The 18437-nt window shown below is 40.4% G+C and overlaps 2 protein-coding genes across 2 annotated transcripts in view; both read right to left on the minus strand.

Moving 5' to 3' along the window:
* Positions 1 to 8300: 8300 nt before the first annotated feature.
* SSTR3 (somatostatin receptor 3) lies at positions 8301 to 11048 on the minus strand. Its single transcript, XM_075286269.1, has one exon. It carries the CDS (start codon positions 10721 to 10723, stop codon positions 9512 to 9514), a length of 1212 nt encoding a protein of 403 aa, XP_075142370.1. The 5' UTR covers positions 10724 to 11048; the 3' UTR covers positions 8301 to 9511.
* A 4867-nt stretch (positions 11049 to 15915) lies between these two features.
* The window catches only part of RAC2 (Rac family small GTPase 2), a 68847-nt gene continuing 66325 nt past the window's right edge, over positions 15916 to 18437 (minus strand). Inside the window, exon 7 of the mRNA XM_075286889.1 lies at positions 15916 to 16243. The gene's annotated coding sequence lies outside the window, so the exon portion shown is untranslated. The remainder of the gene's footprint in view (positions 16244 to 18437) is intronic.

The raw sequence follows: 18437 nt of genomic DNA on the forward strand, positions 1-18437 counted from the left end.
CTCTGTGGTAGCATCAGCCATCTTTTTCGGAGTGGACTGCTTGGAGGAGTAGCATATAACCAGGGATGGAAATAGACTTGACAGGCTGATTAGAAGGGCCGGCTCTGTCCTAGGGTGTCCCCTGGACCCGATACAGGTGGTTGGTGACCGAAGGATACTGTCCATGGTGATCGCCATGCTGGAGAACAACTCCCATCCCATGCATGAGACCGTGACAGCACTGGGCAATATTGTCAGTGACCGACTGCTTCACCCCAAGTGTGAGAAGGAGCATTACCAGAGGTCCTTCCTCCCAACCACGTTAGGCTGTATAATCAACATCAGGCTAAGCGAAGATCACTCAGCACTGAGAACTAAATGATCCTGAAGTCTTTCTTTTCTTTTTACTTGCTATGACTCCTAGTATCTTTTCTATCTGCTATTTTGAGCTTGTATGTGTTCTTTTCTTGTAACATATTATCCATGCTGCTGTAACACACTGAATTTCCCCATGGTGGGACTATTAACGAATTATCTTATCTTATCTTATCTTATCAAAGGGCAACTTTCCTTATCTGAGAAAAAACAAAGATATCCCATCAGAGACTATATGATGGTTTGACCAATCAAAATGGGCTACATTATGGTCAATACTATAATGTGGATAAAAAGAGGCTTCAGAGGATATAGAGCAGATTAGAAGCTCCTCACCACCCATAAGTCCTGTACCAGGACCATCAAACTGCTACAACACAAGCAGGCTTAGTATATCCCTTTCCCTTTAATATGTCTCCTTAAGTATAGGGATAGTTAATTGTTAAGTGGATCGAGAATTGTGTATGAATAAGATACATGCTGTAATGAGTGGTTTTAATGTACCATTTAAGTTAACTGAGTTTATATTCTTGGTACCGTATTGTATAGTTGTATTTGCTGTCTTCTTCTTCATACATAGACATATGCATAGTCTGGACATTGTATATTAAATGTATTTTACTTTGTACTGTCATATACTTAACCTTTAATATATTATTGCTGGTTAATAAACATATTTTGTTATCCTACACTGAGTATACCTTGTCATATTGTGGAAGGTAATAGAGATAACCGTTAATATATGGGAAATGGTGAAAGTAAGGGAACAATTAATATTGGTTAATGATATCATAATTAAATTTTATTAGACAATATTATTATTTTACTGTGTGCAAATACAAATTTCTTGCTCCTGGAATACATAAAATAGCAATTTGAAGTGTGGTGCATGCCATATGACCGTTACTTTTGGCGCCAAATTTGCTGCATCTGGCACAGATGGAATCTGTAGATAAATCTGAGGTCAGAAGCCCTCACTTCACTGAACCTGGACCAGATGTTCCAAAACTGGCAGAGGGGTGTCCAGTGACAACCTAACTGGTGACTATTAGAGATGAATGGATGCACCTGGTACTTCCGCTTTGACGGCGGCCGGCCGCTTAACCCCCCGCGTGCCGGCTACGTCCATTCATTTCTATGCGAGCGTGCTGTTCGGATCGGCTGATCCAAACAGTACTCGCTCATCTCTAGTGACTATAGGGGTATCTCCAATGGTTCCATTCAAGTGAATACAATAGAGGCAAACCACTGAAATTAGGGTGCAAAGCTCCCAGTTGTCATTCTCTACTGGGACCACCTCCTTGACTTTTCAGGGGTAATATGGATGCAGTGTGCGCCAGTCCACATTAATGCTGTTATTGTACATAATCCAATAGCGAGAAATACTTCTGTCCGCTCACTTAGAAACAGAATCCCCTGCCTTGTAACACAGTAGTGGCGGATTGGGGAGATGACAACTGTTGTCAGGTTCCCTTCAAATAAATTTCAGTTCCAAACGAAAGCAGCAAAAATCTCCCATTCTATAACAGGGCTGAGTATTTGTGACATATACTGGTCATCTGTAAGAGCGTCCTTCACATGGGATGACAGCCGTGCTCTGCAGAATAAATGGTATGCTCAGACTCTGTCAATTATTGTATAATACATCTCGGTCTCTGATGGGAGTATGCAGACATGTACCAGCCGCTGTGACAGGAGGATGTCGTAACACACAGTGACATGAAAATAGGGCATATGTTCATTATTCATGGATTTACAATGAAATATTTAGTTCATTCATCCTGTGTATTAGATATTAATTGTGGATAATGGTATTCTTTACAATCGTCTTCCCTTTTCCCCACGGTAATTTGTAATTTCAGGACGGATAGGACACAGCACGAACAGAGAATATATAAGCAGTGTTTGCACAGTCTATTTGGTCAGCAATATTGCCATGGATCTGATATTGATGCCCTAGCCTAACAATAGGCCATCAATAGCCCCGAAGATCCCTCTAAAGGCTACACATTGACCCCTATTTCTTACTCACAGATCCTAACTCAAGTCAAAGAGATTGGTGGGATTCATTTCTTATGCTGGACTTGAATGAATTTTATCTCGAGTAAAGATGGTGACTGTACAGGGACAGTTATAGCCAAGCTATATGATCCTCCTGGGTCCTGTAACCCTAGTGCAGGGACGTCACTTATTTCATTGTGCTGGGTTACTAATATATATTTTGAAGGTCAAATGTCATGAATTACAATAAAACTCATTTAGACTGATGCCCTGCATAGCAGACTGCAACAAAAAAGAGCTGTTGGAAAACTGCGGCGACAATGCTACACGTTTTTCCCGGAGTGCTCTTCACAGGTTTCCTCTACGGTCTTTCTGCTTTCATTATACCTGTAGAGAAACCACCAACAATTCCGTAGGTATAGTTGACATGCTGCAATTTCCAAAACCACAACTTTTTTTGGAAATTTCAGCTTGTACACTGCACATATTTTTCTGCAATGTGTGGATGAGATCCGCTAGAATTGGTAAATACTGCATTTTTGCCGCAGCATCTTGCCAGGGCCAAACCGCAGTGTCTACGCCACGTGGGGCCCCAATATTACATTGTAACTGTCAGTTTAATATTTTGCCCTATGTGAAGTCAGCATTGTAAGTGTCTTTACTAGGGCAAGTTGTAAATATAGATATGAGACCCAGACCGTAGAGACCATAGATATGAAACCTCACGATTTGGCCTGAAGACACTCCCCTCCTCCGGACTAGGCCCATTCACTGGGCCTAATCCGGAGCAGAGTGCACCGGCTTTGAATCGCGGCTATCCGGTTTTTGGTCCGGAACCTGAGGCTGCCTCCCTCTCAGGTTCCAGACCAAAAAACCCGTCTGAACTTACCCTAATACATTTCCCCCCGACTTTTGGGTTGGTAATAAATGGTTTCACCTCCATACCCAATCTGGAAATTCCCTCTCCATGTCTTTACTAGTAAGACTCCAGATACCTCATTTGGCATTTGCATGTGATAGAGTGACTACTACTTGCAGCCATGTTGGCACATGAAATGCATCTATGTAAGGTCAGTGTAAAAAAGTTACGGGTCCATACTCATAGTGGTCAATGAAACCAAGAATAAACTAGACACAAACAGTAGTTTATGTGTCCAGTGTATTCATGAGGACAACGCTCTTCCCCTTTGTGAATGACGGGCTGCTATGTGTCCAGCGTGCAGAGGTGTAGCTTGAGGTTCCCTGGGCCATTTAGGTTAGTAGTATATTTTATGTGGTGAGAGACCATTGTGGCCTGCCAGTCACCGCTTTAGGATGGAGGTAGCACTGTGTCCACAGATATATTGAACTAGTATGTGTGCATTGAAGTCCTTGAGTAGTAATGTGCGTGCTAAATGGCATACCATACACCCATTGCCAAAAGAAACAACTCACCCAGATAGACATTTTGGATTTCTGCAAAACTTGATAGGTATATAAATGATATGCTATCTATAATTACCTCAAATATAGAACAAGGCCTTCCAAAAACCACATAACTATATATACGCTGGGATTCCATTGCAGTGGGCAACTCCCCACCCCTGTTTTGTGGGTGTGTTGACTTCATTGCGCCCATGTGGTCTGGTGCTCTGTGGTGGCGGGCATGCAGAATCATCGTGCTCTACATGGGCAGGTGTGTTGGCACTGAGTCTATGCACCATGGTGTTCATTGTTGCGCCTCTTGGGTGCAGCGGCAATCATCATGGGGTTGATGCGTCATCTTTTGCCATTGTTACAAGTGAATCATATCTGGTTTTCATTATTTCTGTTATATATACCTGGAGCTTTTACTTATTTGTTATCCTCCTGATGACATCTATACAGTGAAACCTGCGTCTTGGCGTGTCTCTTTCCACTGTATGGTAAGAAGCACACTAGGGCAAGTTGTATACATAGATATGAGACCCAGTATATGGACAAATATATACAAAATCTGTATTAGCACATTTGAGTCAGTTAAAAATAATTAAAAAAAAACAAAACAGGTCTTGTGAAAAAGTTGTGTTACAATACAGAGGAAAATCTTCCCACTATATGACACTACTGGAGACATTGGCTGCTGATATGCCCAAGGGGATGTTTTATTCATATATGCACTAGTATACCAAGTATTCCTATGTATCCCTTGGTATTGTTTTATGCATATTTAATATTCTTTGTCACCGTTTGGGAGTTGTCTTCCCCTAAGGTTGTGATTATATAACTTTAGGATGCATATCCTGCCTATTATAGGGAAAATTGTATTTTCTTTTTCTCTTCTCTTTTTATAGTATTCATCCATGAATTGTACTGCATTTATTACATATTTATTGTGGGGAATTGTATCCCAGCATTTACCTGTGAGTTTATTCTTTGTCATGATCTTTGTTACCATCTGCTCATACTGTGTCTCTGTGTTTTTAATGTTCTATATGTAATATTTATGAATTAATAAACATTTCTCTTATTTGATGTGGAACTGGGTATTGCCACAAGAGGGCATAAAAGAGCTTTCCCTACTGCCCCATAATAAGTCTCTCAGAGGCTACTTTTGGGTAGTGTAGCTCTTGGTACCACACATACCTTCAGAGACATTTCACAGGCCACAGACTTTGAGAAGGACACATCATTCCATTGAGATAAGCTGGATCATTGTTTCAATGAATTTCCCACTATCTAGGCTATTCTGACCTATCCATTAGAAGGTATTTGGAGCAATGGTTACATGCATGGCAAACAGGCTCCAGCGGACCCAGCAGTAGAGAGGATCTGTTGCTGCTCCAACAAGCTTATCCACCATGCCGACACAGGTGGCACCTTCATTACACGCTCCTGTCTCTGCCCAGACCATTTCCAGGTGCTTACCAGAAGGACATTTGGTGTCATGGAACTCATTACATGTTCTGCCATTAACAGCCAGTCATTGTTGCCTTTGTTTGCAGTGCTGTAATGCATGATAAACCTTTTATAGATTGGAACCATATTGTCTGTAGTGATGAATCCTGGTTATGACACGGATCCGGCAATGTTGGAGTTTGAGTATGGTGGCCATGTGGCGAGCTCTTCAATCCTGTGGAGTGACATAGTATTCCAACTGCTGATGTTATGATCTGGGGAATCATCTCATAAAACAGTCACCCCTAGTAGCAATACCAGGGACACTAACAGCTCATTGACATGTGCAGGACATCTTACAGCCACATGTGTTGTCTCTCATGGCAAGGTGGACAACTGGCATTTATAAGCAGGATAATACAGAATAAAGTTTTAATTTTGCAACCGTTTTCATTTAGGACATTATAGAGTTGGACATATCAAGTTCACAATGACTTTTATGTAAATTTTTCAACCAGTTGTATTAAATTTTAGACAATCAATGTTGAGGGATACCCATAGGGCAGCAATGAATAAGAACATGAAAGGGATTGTCTGGGGAGTTACATTTACCTTTCTTCATCCAGTGGTTTCTTCATTCTGGATCTTGGTATTCTAACCAGCCTCCAACCCTTGGTCACTCCCCCAATCCAATAATTAATTACCTGTGTTCTAGTAAATAGTAATTGGTTACCTATGAAATCAGTGGAGGGGTGACCCAGGGGTTGGGGGCTGGTTCTGATCAACCACTGGAGGAAGGAAGGTAAGTTTAATTCCCCTAAAGCAGGGGAATTAAATATATTTTGACTGGAAGATCCCACAACCTGCAGATGGGTTTTGTACAATTCTAGTTGATGACCTCATTATCATATTGTTTTAACACTTTCCCTTCTAGCTTAACCCCTTAAGGACCAGGCCATTTTTTGGTTTCGCATTTTCGTTTTTCCCTCCTCACATTTCAAGAGCCATAACTTTTTCATTTTTCAGTTCACAGAGTCACATGATAGCTTATTGTTTGCGGGACAAATTGTACTTTGTAATGGCACCATTCAATATGCTGTGCAATGTACTGGGAAGCTGGAAAAAAATTCAGAATGAGGCGCAATTGGAGAAAAAATGCATTTGCGCCATTTTCTTATGGGTTTAATTTTTACAGCATTCACTGTTTGGTACAAATGACATGTTACCTGTGTTCTACGTGTCAGTACAAACGCGGTGATACCAAATTTATATAGTATTTGAAATGTTTTGATACTTTTAAAAAAATGATAAACTTTGCAAAATAGAAAAAAAATTGTGTCATCATGTTCTAACACCTGTAACTTTTTCATATTTCCATGTATGGAGCTGGTTGTGGTGTCTTTTTATGCGGGACAAGATGACGTTTCTATTGATACCATTTGGGGAAAGATCCGATGGTTTGATCACTTTTTATTCAATTTTTTATAGGAGGCAAAGTGTTGAAAAAAACGCTTTTTGGCTGTTTTTATTTTTTTTGCCGCTACGCCGTTCGCAGTACGGGATAAATGTTTTAATATTCTAATAGTTCAGGCATTTTGGAGCGCAGGGATACCTAATATGTTTATGTTTAATGTTCTTTAATTACTTTTATAGCTGATCTGGGGAAAGGGGGGTGATTTGAACTTTTATATTTTTTTTATTTTTTTAATACTTTTAAAAACTTTTTTTTTTCTTCTGTTACATTTATGATCAGACCCCTTAGGTACCTTGAAACCTAGGGAGTCTGATCGCTCATACTATTCACTGCAATACTACAGTATTGCAGTGAATAGGAAAATCGCAGCACTTCTATTAGACGATGCCTCTGGCCTCTGGCATCATCTAATAGATCTCGTGCAGAGACAAGCCTGGAAGCCTTCAATAGGCTTCCGGCTGTCATAGCAACTGATCACCGCCCTCTTGTGACGTTCAGGAGGGCGGCGATCGGGGAAACATGGCGGCGCCCATGCCGCCGGCGCCGTTTACACACTGCGGTCACGTTTGACCGCAGTGTGTAAAGGGTTAACAGCAGCGATCGGCTCGGGCACCGACCGCTGCTGTTAGTGGCAGGTCCTGGCTGTATTATACAGCCGGCATCTGCCATGTATGGAGCGAGCTCAGCGTGTGAGCTCGCTCCATACATCCCCATGCGACCCATGACGTACAGTTACGTCAAGGGTCGCTAAGGGGTTAAAGTGAACGCTGTTTTTATGATTAAACTAGGTTTTCTAAAATAAGAAATAAAGCTCTGCTTCTTTTTCCAATCTCTTTACATACTGGCCTAGATTTACTTGGCACAATGTGGCACATCTTTGCACATCTAGTTTGGGCTAATGACTTGCTAGACATGTAGGTGTGGATTCTTACAAAAAGGGGTGCCAAACTTGTATTGAGAAAAATTTAATTACAAAGTAGGCCAATAAAAAGGTGGAAAATTAGGTAGAAAGTTAGTTAGACAGTGTAAAGGTATGCCAGATTTATCATCCAACATCAGACCGGCTATCTGGGTCTATGGGAGGAATATGCAAATCTGTCTCCCAAGATGTAAATAGGGAGACAGTGCCTCTGTTATGCCGCCCTCTAGAGGCACTGTCTCCCTGTTTACATCTTGGGAGACAGGTTTGCATATTCTTCCCATGTTCCCTTGCAGTGGAGCAACTATGGCTGTATAAGTTTCCACACACCTGAAAAGGTGGTCTCTCCTTAAGGATGGAAGTTATCCCCATATCTGGGTCTAGTTTTGCAAGTTTACTCCCTTTACGTCAATGGGGTAAAGCAGCAATACTGTGGATAAGTTTGGCACCATTTCTGAAAATTCAACAGACCATTTTTATAATCTCAAACAACCCCTTTAACTCACAAGGGTGTAGCTATAGGGGTTGCAGTGGTTGTAGTTTCTACCAGGCCCTGGATCCTGCATCCGGGGCCACAAAGGTCCTTCTGCCACATGTGTCAAGTTTCCTTTAAACTGACCATCTCCATATCACACTCATTCTTCCTTCCCCTTTATTCCTCCTTAGCTTTTGTGCTTGTATCAATATTTGCATACTTAATGCATTGATGGTCAGCTACATGGAAAAGGATTTGAACTGGAATATTTTAATAAATTCTCATTTGCTTGTATAGAATGGAGTCTGATAATTATTAAAATCAGATTAGAACACTATAACCTATTTGTCTGGGATTGAAAAGAGATATTTACTTTTCCAGCCTCAAGGAAAAATACTGGCTGCTCAAGGCCAAAGGGAAATGTCACGGGTCCTTATATTGACAGATTGCATTTTTGCGCCACTCAGAAATTCCATCCTGTTTTGCTACTAACTCATAAATTTCAGCAACATTTTCTGCGGTGAACAAAAATAGGACCGGATTCTTTTTGATGGGTTATAAAATAATAATTGATCTTTGTCACCCCAGTCCATCATCGTGAGAAAAATACATGCATGTCATAGCTTGGCAAACTTTTTAATTAATGACAACTTTCTGGTTTTTACAGTGAATTTCATTGTTCGGAATATTCTACCGACAGTCAGTGCGAAATTACAAGTGGAAAAAACACAGGATAAAAAGACAGAGAGGAGACAAGTGTGAATGGAACTGGAGCGTTCTGCTAATAAACAACCTTTTTTCTGTCGCCTTCTGTAGCATAAATTCAGGACACATTATTTTTTTGCTCATTACCTTTACAAATGCAGCATGAAATATAGAAAAGTCATATTTTGGCATATTGATCCTTGGTATTCTCTCGAAATAGAAATGTTTGTTGTAGATAAGAATAATACGATAGTATAGCATTGCACATGAAAGTTCTTTGGCTCTATACATCTCTGGCCCGCAGAGGTAACAATCTAAGACTTGCTATAAATTTAACATGACGTAAGAAATTTGAGAGCTTAATCTTCTCATTTTGTCGCTTCTCAATCCTTTTCATCCCTTCACTTCAAATACCGTACTTGAACATCCTGTCAAATGCTTAAGAAGATAAAAGGGATTATATTCCGAGATGGTTTGCACAGACCAGTCTGGCATTTAAGAATAAACTTTGGAAATTAATCCCAAATTGAATTTTCCAACTTTTGCTGATACAATGACCGAATTAAAATTCTAAATTTCCTTTCTGCAGTCTTGAGTTAAAATTACCTTTCCCAAAAAGACAAAGTGATTGTAACTGGTACAGTAGGTCATGTAACATTTGAGGACTATGGAAATTGCTTTTTTCCACTTCAGATTTAGAGAAACATGAATTGTCCAGAGTAGATTTTTACAAATAACTGATACCTAACATGTTTTCTTTTTCAGAAGCGCCTAGTTCCTCAGGGAGAGCATTTTGTGAAGAAGGACCAACTTCTTGCTGTAGTGGTTCTTCACTTGCAGCTATCTGTCCATTTTCACCCACACTAATCACTTTTGGACTTTTCCTTTCTTCCGAGATGCCACTAACCCTACTCAACTCTCCTTGTGCTCTGTTGTCTCCTCCACTCAAAACTCCATCTGCTACCCTCACAGAGGTCCTGCAGAGGACACGTCGTAGTCCACGCTGGAATGGACGAGCAAGTAGGGCATAAATAATGGGATTCAGACAGCTATTAGCATAGGAAAGGGCCACAACAAAAGAGTAAAGTCCATACAGTCTTGGACCTGCAGGCAGAGGCCACAGGAGATTGATTATGTTTAAAGCATAAAATGGTAGCCAACATAGTATGAAGGCAGTCACTGCAAGGGCAACCATCTTGGTAACTTTACGTTCGGGTCCCTGGCGTCGAGCTGGAGCCACTCTAACTCGATTACCAGATGATCTTAGCTGGGCCACAATGAGGATGTGGCAGATACAGATAACAAGCAATGGGCAGAAAAATCCAAGTGCAGCAGTATACAAAATAAAACCAGTCCTCCATGCTTGTTGTGGCTCAGGCCAAGCAATATGACACATACCAGATTCCTTTGGAACTCCAGCAAAGAAAACTACTGGGAGCACAACCAAAAAGGAGAGTATCCATACTGTGACATTGATACATTTTGCCACCTTTGGTCTTCTCCACTTTGCGGACTGTATAGGACGAACGACAGCTAAGTATCTGTCCATGCTGAGCACTGTTAGGCAGAAAATGCTGGTAAATTGGTTTACTGCATCCAAAGTCATTACTATCGTGCAGACAGGAGAGCCGAAGGGCCAATAGGACAGGGCACTTTGGGCAGCCAGAAAAGGAAGGCCCAACATAAAAAGATCATCAGCCAATGCCAAATTTAAAATATAAAGAGCTGTGACTGAATTCTGGCCAGCAGGACTTCTCCATGCCAAGTATATCACTAAGGTGTTACCCCACAACCCTACTGCACAAACAACTAAGTACACTAAAGGGATGAGTAGTCCTGGAGCAGCCACATTTGGTGTAGACGAGACATTGGCATACAGTGTTGTGTTAATGTCAATATAAGAACTTGAAAAGAGGCTGGTAGGAGATGTTGGTGTCATCTTTGCCAGGAGATCAGAACATGGTCCTTCTAATAGAATGCTCCTAGCATCTTATGGAAGTTAATAGCTCTCTGAATCTTTGAGAAATATTTACATATTTTGATACCAACTGCCACTTCATTTTTTCTTCAATATAGGAATTTATTTATTTTTTAACTAAAAATATATAGAAATTAGAACAAGGCTTCTGGTAGTTGTCTTACTTATCTTCTTTAGAGTGATCTTTTATGTTGTCTAGTCCCGTATTTTTCTCTTTGGTTGGAATTAGGTGTCTTATTTTTTCTTAGAAACGTAAATTTAGTAACATTTTTTCTCGTTATGAATGGATTTTTTTTAACAAACTACCTGGTAAAATAAATGGAATAGAAACTGATTCTTAGTTGAAGGTTTTTCCATGTAAAATTTTGGTATCAAGCGAATACATTGCTTCATTCAAGTCATGTTTCTATAGTGGTCTTTTTGCCAGGCCCAAAGTTTCACTGGGAGATCTAGGCTCTGACAAGAAAACAAAGAAAGAATGTTATTTATTTCAAAATTTACTTGTGATAAATGAATAAGTACATAAATAATAAATCATCTGGTACAATATAATCCTACATCCCATAAAAGTATTTGCATGTAACACTGTGACCAAGGCCAACTCCATGTGTATGTCTGACCTTGGGTAAATAATTAATCTTTGGTTTCACTAGTATTGTCCACTTTCACCAGGATCACTATGGGCTCGCCAAGTCCTGTGGGCCTTATAGACAGATGCCAGCCCAGCATGCAGTCTATATTGGAATATAAATGGAAAGCCTTAAATTCACCAATACTATTATAGATATTTTGGTAAAGAAGAATTATCAAATCTTCTGAAATGTCTGTTTTCTTAAATAGTTGTGTTCCCATTGAATTAACAATTCTGTGGCATCTTTTCTAAGTTCTTGACAATGTATCATTTCTCTATTATTCCTCATCCTAAAAATACATGAATAAATTGACAACTGGGTGTTACCAGGGGGGTGTCCTTACTCAATCTTACACTGTCCAATAAGGACAGGCAGTAGGGACTCATCTCTTTGACAAGGGGAATTCAGAAATTTGTAGTGGAAATATCAAGGAAGCGGCACAACACAGAATTATAAGAAGAGGTTCTCCAGAATTATTATAGCGAGGGGAACTGTACAAGAGTCTATGAAAAGAGACATGTCAGAAGAGTGACAGATACTCTTTAAGATAAAGGAATATATTGGACGGGCTATTATAAAACAAATCACACAGAAGTGCCAAAAATAATAACCCCCATGTCACTTTCTCAGCTGGAACTCCCACTTTTAGATGAAAGTTCCCGAGACACTTGTAATAAATCCTTTCCATGCTAGTCAGAGATGCTTTATCGCCTTTGAGGGTCTTAGCTCACGTTGACTACCAACTGTATTTTTGTCATATCTTTGTGGACTAGAGGTAGAGTTCCCCTTTCCACTTCAGATGAAATGATACCATACCAGTAACAGGACAAAGCTATGCAGATTTTTCTTTACCAATTTTGTGACTATAATTAATGTACAGACTTACTGCAAAAGAAGAACTGTTAATTTTCTCCCCTCTCACCAGTCCCCACCTTGGTTGAGTTGGGATGTAGCTGCCAGCTACATTAACACTGATCATTCAATTTCAGGAGGATCAGCAAACCATCTAATGTCTTTGAGAGTCTCTTGACTCCCCCCAACAGCAGATACGAGGCATTGGGTATGTTGGACTTCAACATGACTGATGTTTTTGTTCTCAAGAGAAATAGACTGCCAGAGATCTATAGAAGCAGCTTAGTCCCCTCTCCCTATTGAGGATACATGAACTCTCATCTAAGAGAGAATGCATGTGTATGGGGGTCGGTGGGAATAGTGGACAACTACTGAACTTATTGTCCAGCTTTAGACTGGCTATTGGGGTTTACTTTTTATATTAAATCTAAATGATGACTTATGACTTTGTCGTAGGGAGTGAAAGTTTTTATGTTCCTTTGTAAAGAAAGGGTTAACATAAGCTGCCCATCCACTAAATGACATATGACAGCTCAATGGGCCCAACTTTAACACCTGAAATATGGCTATCCTCTTGGGTTGTGTTGGTTGCTATAGAGATGATGTTAGAAGTTGCATCAAGGCCTTGTGTATTTCACTGGTAAATAATTAAAGAGTGGTATTCAAAGGCGCAAGCTATTATAGACGATATGGCCGCCAACTGTTTCCAGGCCAGATCAGTGGATCACAGTGATTTTTACGATTAGGTCCTCATGTGTACTTCATATATAGGAAATGAGCCCTCCGGTCTGCCTCTTTATAGGAAAAGAGGGATTAGTGACTCGAGTGACTCAAGTAATAGGGGAAACGTTCCATAGAAAATATTCCTCCTCTTTCCTGCTATGTGATCCAATCCTCCTTTCAATCTAAAGTGACAGAAGATCTCCCATACGTGAGGGGAAAGGGATGTAATAGAAGTGTTTCTGCCGTAAGGTAAAAATGGAATAAAATTATCATAATAACATGTGGACTACCCAATCTCTAGGTCACAGCAGCTAACACAGGAAAAATACCTCTAGCTTGGTATTGGATAGCATGCCAAATCTGATAATACAGCACTTGAATGTGTCACGAGACGAGAAGCAGTAAATTTCTTCTACTTCATCCAATAATCCAGGTCATCCAACTACCAAATCCCATTGATCATGGATTAAAGAACTTTTCTTATATATTGAAATCACTTCTGACTATATAAATGACTGTGCTGTGCAATTTTTTAAAATATTTTCATCTATTCAATCCCCTTTGGCAATTAAAACTAATATATATATATTACACCTTTCAGCCCTGATGACGTGGCGCCATGCTGAAAGGGTTAATAATCTGTTTTTATCGGTAAGATCACATGCATGGCTGTGTCCTGTGGTCTGTGTCGCCTTGTGACCGGACACTGATAATTAACTTCCTGACTTGGATTAACTCTTCTAGACTTCATGTGGCAGAACCTGATGTAATGTACTTGTACGAGTGCATAGAGATGGACAAGGTGATATAAACCTGGCAAACACACACAATAGCTATCGCTACGGGCGGAAGGTTAAAAGCACGGAAAGAGACTATATACACATATAGAAAAACCAAGGGCAGTGACTAAGAGAGTTACTTGGTGACGCATTGAGCAATGTACGTAAACCAGTGAAATACACAGGGGGCTTAGTAGTAAAACACAGAGGTTCATGTTAAACTTCATCATCCATATGCAAGCCTATACACAGTTATTACAGACTGTCAGAGACACTGGTGCGAGAGGTACAAGATTAAGACATGAAGGGGACTTGAGATTGATGCATAGATTAAGTTTCTAATAAAGACGTATACCGTAAATGCAGACAAATAACACATAGCTAGATGCTATAACCAAATGACATAGTGCAAGTAAAGGGTGCGACAAAATCTATTTTGAAAGACAATGATACGCAGTAATACAAGTTACAAGAGGATATAGCAATAAAAAGACATAGATGTGATAGCTAGCCCTAGACTTAACAATGCAGATGTATAGTGGAGAATGGAATAGGTATACATATAAACACCATAGAGTATATATCAGATACAGATAGAATACAGTTTACAGAATTATTTGCCATCATTCTCAGGTGTTCCCTTGTACAATCTTATACATTGAGCACCGCTGGCAGGTAAATCTTCCCCAGTGCAGGTTGTAAGTACCTACCTGTCCTAGCACTGCTCTGATCAGCTGTATGGCACTATATACATGCAGGCATGGTATATTTCTATAGGTAGAGTAGATGTAGGTACCTACCTGTCCTAGCACTGCTCTGATCAGCTGTATGGCACTATATACATGCAGGCATGGTATATTTCTATAGGTAGAGTAGATGTAGGTACCTACCTGTCCCAGTACTCTGCTCTAATCAGCTGTATGGCACTCTACACATGCAGGCATGGTACATTTCTATAGGTAGAGTAGATGTAGGTACCTACCTGTCCTAGTACTCTGCTCTGATCAGCTGTATGGCACTATATACATGCAGGGATGGTATATTTCTATAGGTAGAGTAGATGTAGGTACCTACCTGTCTGCTCTGATCAGCTGTATGGCACTCTACACATGCAGGCACGGTACATTTCTATAGGTAGAGTAGATGTAGGTACCTACCTGTCCTAGCACTGCTCTGATCAGCTGTATGGCACTATATACATGCAGGCATGGTACATTTAGATAGGTAGAGTAGATGTAGGTACCTACCTGTCCTAGCACTCTGCTCTGATCAGCTGTATGGCACTCTATACATGCAGGCACGGTACGTTTCTACAGGTAGAGTAGATGTAGGTGTTGCTTGCTGCTTATGGTGACTTGGACAGGTCAGTCTCACAGGTACAAGTGCGGAGCTCAGGTGCTGCTGCCTCTTTTTCTCCGTTACAATTTCTACTCCTTTGCCCCCTCTTTTAACCTGTTCAGTTTCCTTATCCCTCTGTCTCCATCTCTCCGTATCAAGAATTTGTCTGTCAGTGGCACACAGGTTGCAAACCAATCAGGGGCTGAGAAGGTGGAGAGAGGGGGAGTGAGTGGGAGTGAGGGAGAGAGAGAGCTATAAATACATAAGGGGAGAGAGGGATGGACAGATAGAAAGAGTGAGAATTTAAAAAAGGAAATCCAGAACTGCTACCGAAATAATGAAGAAAGCTATGGAGAAAAACATTAACCCCTTTCACGGCGCTGCTGCACGCTACAGCAGATAATGCTTTAATCTGTATACACAATACTTACAAAATATTCGTCATACATACAGCAAAAAGACTATTTCTTAAAGGCATTGGGTGCAAAAACAAGATTCCTTTCTGCCACCCTTTAAGCGCTGGAGATTCTCTAGCATGCCACACTGCATGCCTTAAGTGGCAAACAATGGGTTAATGAGAGTCATACAGTGACCTCCCCCCCTCTACTGCGTCATTCCTTACACTCATTCTCCCCCTCTCTGCCTCATTCATTTTTCCGCATGCATCCATTGTACCCCATTCATACCCTTGTGCACTGACGTTCACATACCAATGCACCCATATTATACACAGTCACAGCAGACATCCCTGTGGACTGCAGACATATCACATATATTATTGCCAACCATCACATGGTCCAGTGAGCAAAAAATAGAAATCTGTTCGGAATAATGTAAGCTGACTTTATTGCAAGACGTTCATCCGTAAAAGTCAAACAAAGTAATACATCTCATGTACAAGTATATATATATATAATGCAAAACCATTACGATATATTTTAGTTCACTTCTTAACATACAGGGTGACAAAGGACGACCGCAGAAGGAAAAGCAATTACTATTGAACAATGTGTTGGGCAAAAGCTAGAACTACATCAGTGTTTGGGGGGAAAGAGGAGGGGGCATAGGCAATAGAAAGAGCAAGCAAACACAAGTGTTTGGCAGAAGGGCTACGTCATTGTCTTCCGAGACAAGCTGGGGAATCCTCTTCTGCAATCCTGTGCAAGACAAAAGAAAGACAATTATTAAGAGCGTGGCTATAGAAATAGGAGCGCGGAGAACACACAGGGTACACTATGCCCTCCTAACCTTACAGTGACAGGCATACATGATCATTAGCATTGGGATAACATATGGTCACAGAGCTGAAGAATACGGCAAAGGAAAGTATCCGTAAAAACCAATAGATACAGCCAGTCAACAATGTAATGGATCGTATAGAAGCTTCGCTAATCTATAAATCAGACATTTTGCAGAGTTAATGAATATATTAGAGAAAGGAATTTGCGTCATGACCTGAGGTTTAAGGCTGGAGACAACTTCATTGTACTTGTAGAGCTAATGGTTGCCATACAATATAGTGTCTATAGGCTATGACAGCATGAAATGTCTACCAGCACATTGACATGGAGCCTTTATTCCACTGACGTCTGCACTGCAGGGTTATTACTGCATCACTCTGGTTGTAAAGAGAATGAGAAATTGCTAGTTTTGTAGTTCCATTATATGCATGTTACAATGGTTATAGATGTTACAAATGGATGCAGGTTCTTCTGAATTGCGCTATTGTTTCTTGGTAAAAGAAAGCAAATCTGTCAGGTGATTTCTGCTGCCCTGTCTGAGCCGGACATGACAGTGGGAGGTAACCTGATTTCTGGGATATAGGTTTATACCATCTGGAGCAGAATTTCTGAATAAAAATACACGCAGGACTCCTAGGAGAGACGGTGAGAGTCCTGCTTACCCTGCCCACACCGGATGATTGACAGTTTGGGCAGCAGTATATATATGGAGAAGTCTGTCATTAAACCTGTGTCGGTGGGGTTATCTGGACTCTCAGAGTTTCTCCTAGGAGTCCTGTCAAGATTTGACTACTTTTTACTCAAAAATTCTGCCACAAATCATCAGTGTTTTAGTGGTGGTTCTAGGAGAAAATACTGGGGTAACTTTATTCAGACTGGCATATCTGAAGTTAGTTGTAATTTCTTCCATAACATGCAAAAGATAAATGAAGAATATTGAAAGATTCTTGCTTCTTAATAGGTGGCAACTGAAGTCTAATCAATCTAAATCTGACAGACCAGATCTGCCTTGATTCCCTCCTTGTTCTGCCTACTGTCTACAAAAGCAGGGTGCAGGAGGACCAAGAGGACCATCATGGACCAAACATCAAAAATGTGCCAAGCTGAGGCAAATTTTTGCCTACTTTTTAGGTGCATTCCAGTTAATATAAATATCTATCTATCTATCTATCTATCTATCTATCTATCTATCTATATGTTTATTCATTTATTTTATTTATTTATTTATTTATTTATTTATTTATTTTTTGGGGGGAAGGTAGCTCAGAACAGCAATGCTGTGGACCCAACCCGTCAGAGACAGGGACACACAAACAGGTTTATTTAGAAAAAAGCCAAAATAAATAAACCTTTAGGCCAGGTACAAAAATAAGCAAAATAAAATACAGCCTTAACTTCAGGCAAAAGGCAAAACAAAACTCCTGCTCGTCCGAGCTCTAACTAAAACAGAATAAGGTTAACTGTACATGTGGCTTACTTCCGGCCACATAATCAAACAAGGCACAACAAGTCCCAGTCTGGTCTCACAAAAACTCAGCTCTCCTAGGCTCTGCAGTCTTTTATGGCCCAGTAACGAGCCTAGGACCCACACCTAGGGCTGAGGCCTATTCCAGACCCACACTGGACCAGGATTCTGGGGGAAATGTACCGTGACTCCAGCACTCTGCCTGTCACCTTCTCTCTATAAATATATTTATATATATCATGTTAAAACAATATTCAGAGCATCATAGTAATTACCTCCAGAGTGCTATGTCTTATGACCGTGACCACTGTCAGATATGTCGAAAGTATAATCTGGGCCTACTGATTCCTCTGACACCCACGTCATATAAGAGAATAATCCTAGCTATTATACTTTCAATACAGACTTTGTGACATGTCGCATCTTAGATGCTGGCCAAACATGACACATCTTCCACTTTTCCACTTTCTTGCTATAAATACTTAGATAAGTCATTCCGTATATAAACTGTTGGAGCTGACATTCCTGATGCTGTCAATTATTTAGCCTCCAGTTTCTTGAGAGAAATAATTCTCATGTGATGTGAAGATCAATTTTATATTCAATCCGTAAAATAAGTACCTGTACACATTGAATATGGCAGAT

Source organism: Leptodactylus fuscus, chromosome 9 (assembly GCF_031893055.1).
Source record: "Leptodactylus fuscus isolate aLepFus1 chromosome 9, aLepFus1.hap2, whole genome shotgun sequence".
NCBI lineage: Eukaryota > Metazoa > Chordata > Amphibia > Anura > Leptodactylidae > Leptodactylus > Leptodactylus fuscus.